At 35.5% G+C, this 2,209-nt stretch overlaps 1 protein-coding gene across 1 annotated transcript; it reads right to left on the bottom strand.

The window, feature by feature from the left end:
• Window positions 1-206: 206 nt before the first annotated feature.
• Window positions 207-1,126, bottom strand: LOC116131820 (transcription factor PRE6). The gene is made up of 2 exons (XM_031417493.1): window positions 736-1,126; window positions 207-489 (listed from the first exon to the last, which is right to left on the bottom strand). The coding sequence occupies exons 1-2, from the start codon at window positions 859-861 to the stop codon at window positions 337-339; spliced, it is 279 nt and encodes a 92-aa protein (XP_031273353.1). The 5' UTR covers window positions 862-1,126; the 3' UTR covers window positions 207-336.
• Window positions 1,127-2,209: the final 1,083 nt, after the last annotated feature.

Genomic DNA, 2,209 nt, shown 5'->3' with positions numbered 1-2,209 from the left:
ATTAATGCGACTTATATTATTGAAAGTAGTCAAAATCAGCAGCCATGAGATAAATTTTTTAAATACATTTTATTCTTTTTAGACTAGCAATATGTTCATCAGAGGTTGTGGCAGCACGCACATGAGCTGTTTAAAATATATATCAACCAAAATTAACTTGGTACTCATCTAGAAGTCTTTTTATTATATATATGATGAGTTAATTATATAACTAGTAGTACAAGTTGAAAAGGGATATATATCATGGAGCTGTACTGCCCATGTCACCCTTACCATAAGGCCTAGTGACCAAGCCCTAAATACATAGAAGCGAAAAGAACTAATTATTAAGCAATATTACATAAGTAAACTTCTAATTATTGCTGCTTCGGCACTATTGTTGTCTGTCGAAGCTAACAGCGCTGATAAACGGTCGCTTAGATCATCAACCTCTCTGTGTAAGCTTCTAATATAGTCACAAGTCTCCTGTAAAATCTTAGAAGCTGATACCTGCGTGCCCAAAATTATCATTAGTAATTAATACTCATGGTTAACAAGTAAACCAAAATGTGCTATATTAACTATGTGATGCATATTGTTAACATACAAGGGAACATATTTAGTCCCACACCTCAACTTGTTGCACCACAAGAAAATAAATGAGGGTGTGAGAACATACGACTTATCTACAATAACAAACGAAGGCCACACAAAAGTGTGTTCCATGTTGGAGAGAGAAAAGACCAAGCTAGCTACCTTGTCGGAGCGCCGAGACCGAACCTCAGGAATGAGTTGTTGCAGTTTTGAAACAAGATCGCTGATCTGATCATCAGTGATACTTGGAACTCCCGACTGCCTGGAACGCGACCTTCTGCTTGACATACTTAATTAAGATATATATATATATATTATATATTTATATAGAAGTGTCAGACAATACAAGTAGATGGAATTTTGTCAGTGAAACAAACCAAGATATATATGCAAGGAGAATGAGAGGGAAAGAGAGTGAGAGTGAGAGTGAGAGAGAACAAGGCCACTTAAAAAGAGGATTGTTTGGGACAACTTATAGACAGAGAGAAAAGATAACCTGAAAGAAAAAATGGAAAATGTGGGAAGAAAGTTTGGGGGAAGTAGTGGTAGTATTATTGGGGTTGAAGAAGACAATTGCATGGGAGAAAGCAGTGGGCTAAGCTACTTATTAAATAGGGTTTTGGGGAGAGAGAGGAATCAGATACGCCATACTGTCCTTCTCTATGTGTTCCCAAACTGGGGTTAAGCTCAAGTGGGTTACGAACAATGTGCTTGTTTATCCGCCAACGACCCGACCCTCTATGTGTCAGTCTCACCACGCATGCCCACGTTATCTTATTACTTCCTGTCACTTGAAAAAATTTAATTATATATATGTACTACATTTTTTAATTCTTTCTATATAAACAAAATTGTTGCTGCTACTAGTACTGTACATATATACACTCATATAATAATGATATAATTTTCTTCAGTAGCGGGTGAAAATCTTCACTAAATTTGTCTGCGTTGAAGAGAGGCTGACATTGTTGACCAGTCAGAAATCATCTCTCCATACTCTTCCATAATTTGGGTTACGACACGGCACGTGTCGTCTCGTAATCTATGCGTTACACCGAACCCGATTCCTCGGCAAAATTTCCTTGCTTATGTTATTGTAATTTATTAATTGCATTTGTATCCCTAGAATGAGGCAATCTAGTTTAGCACAGTCCTTAAAAACACCCCTTTTTGGGCATAGAATCTCACTTCAAGTTCCTAAATTTATCTTTACGCTATAGCCTATAGCTGATTATGATCTCATCTCAGTTAGATACTCCTCTGCTACTTTTAATTATAAATTAAATTGGTGTTTTTGTCTTCTTATAAATTTGTTACTTGCTGTTATTTATATTGTAAATAAGGAGCTTTACATGTATGCATGTGACAGAGATATCTGGCAATTTTTTCCGGCGAGATTCCTGGTAGAAGTCGGCTTGTCGACGTAACCAAGTCTTGATAAACGCCATGGATTGAGTATCATTTGTTGAAGAGCAATCACATCTCTACAGTACTTCTAAGAATTAAATCTTATACACTAGTAACCATATTCAGAATTTTAATTACCATCATTTAATTTTTATCTCCATATACACTAGTAATAATGCAAATTAATTTTTTCTATATATATAATATGCAGTAATTTAAAAAGTAAAAC

The sequence above is a fragment of the Pistacia vera genome, unplaced genomic scaffold (genome assembly GCF_008641045.1).
Source record: "Pistacia vera cultivar Batoury unplaced genomic scaffold, PisVer_v2 Contig243, whole genome shotgun sequence".
Taxonomy (NCBI): Eukaryota; Viridiplantae; Streptophyta; class Magnoliopsida; order Sapindales; family Anacardiaceae; genus Pistacia; species Pistacia vera.
The sequence above is the reverse complement of the archived record's forward strand: the minus strand, read 5'-3'. Positions and strand labels throughout refer to the sequence as shown.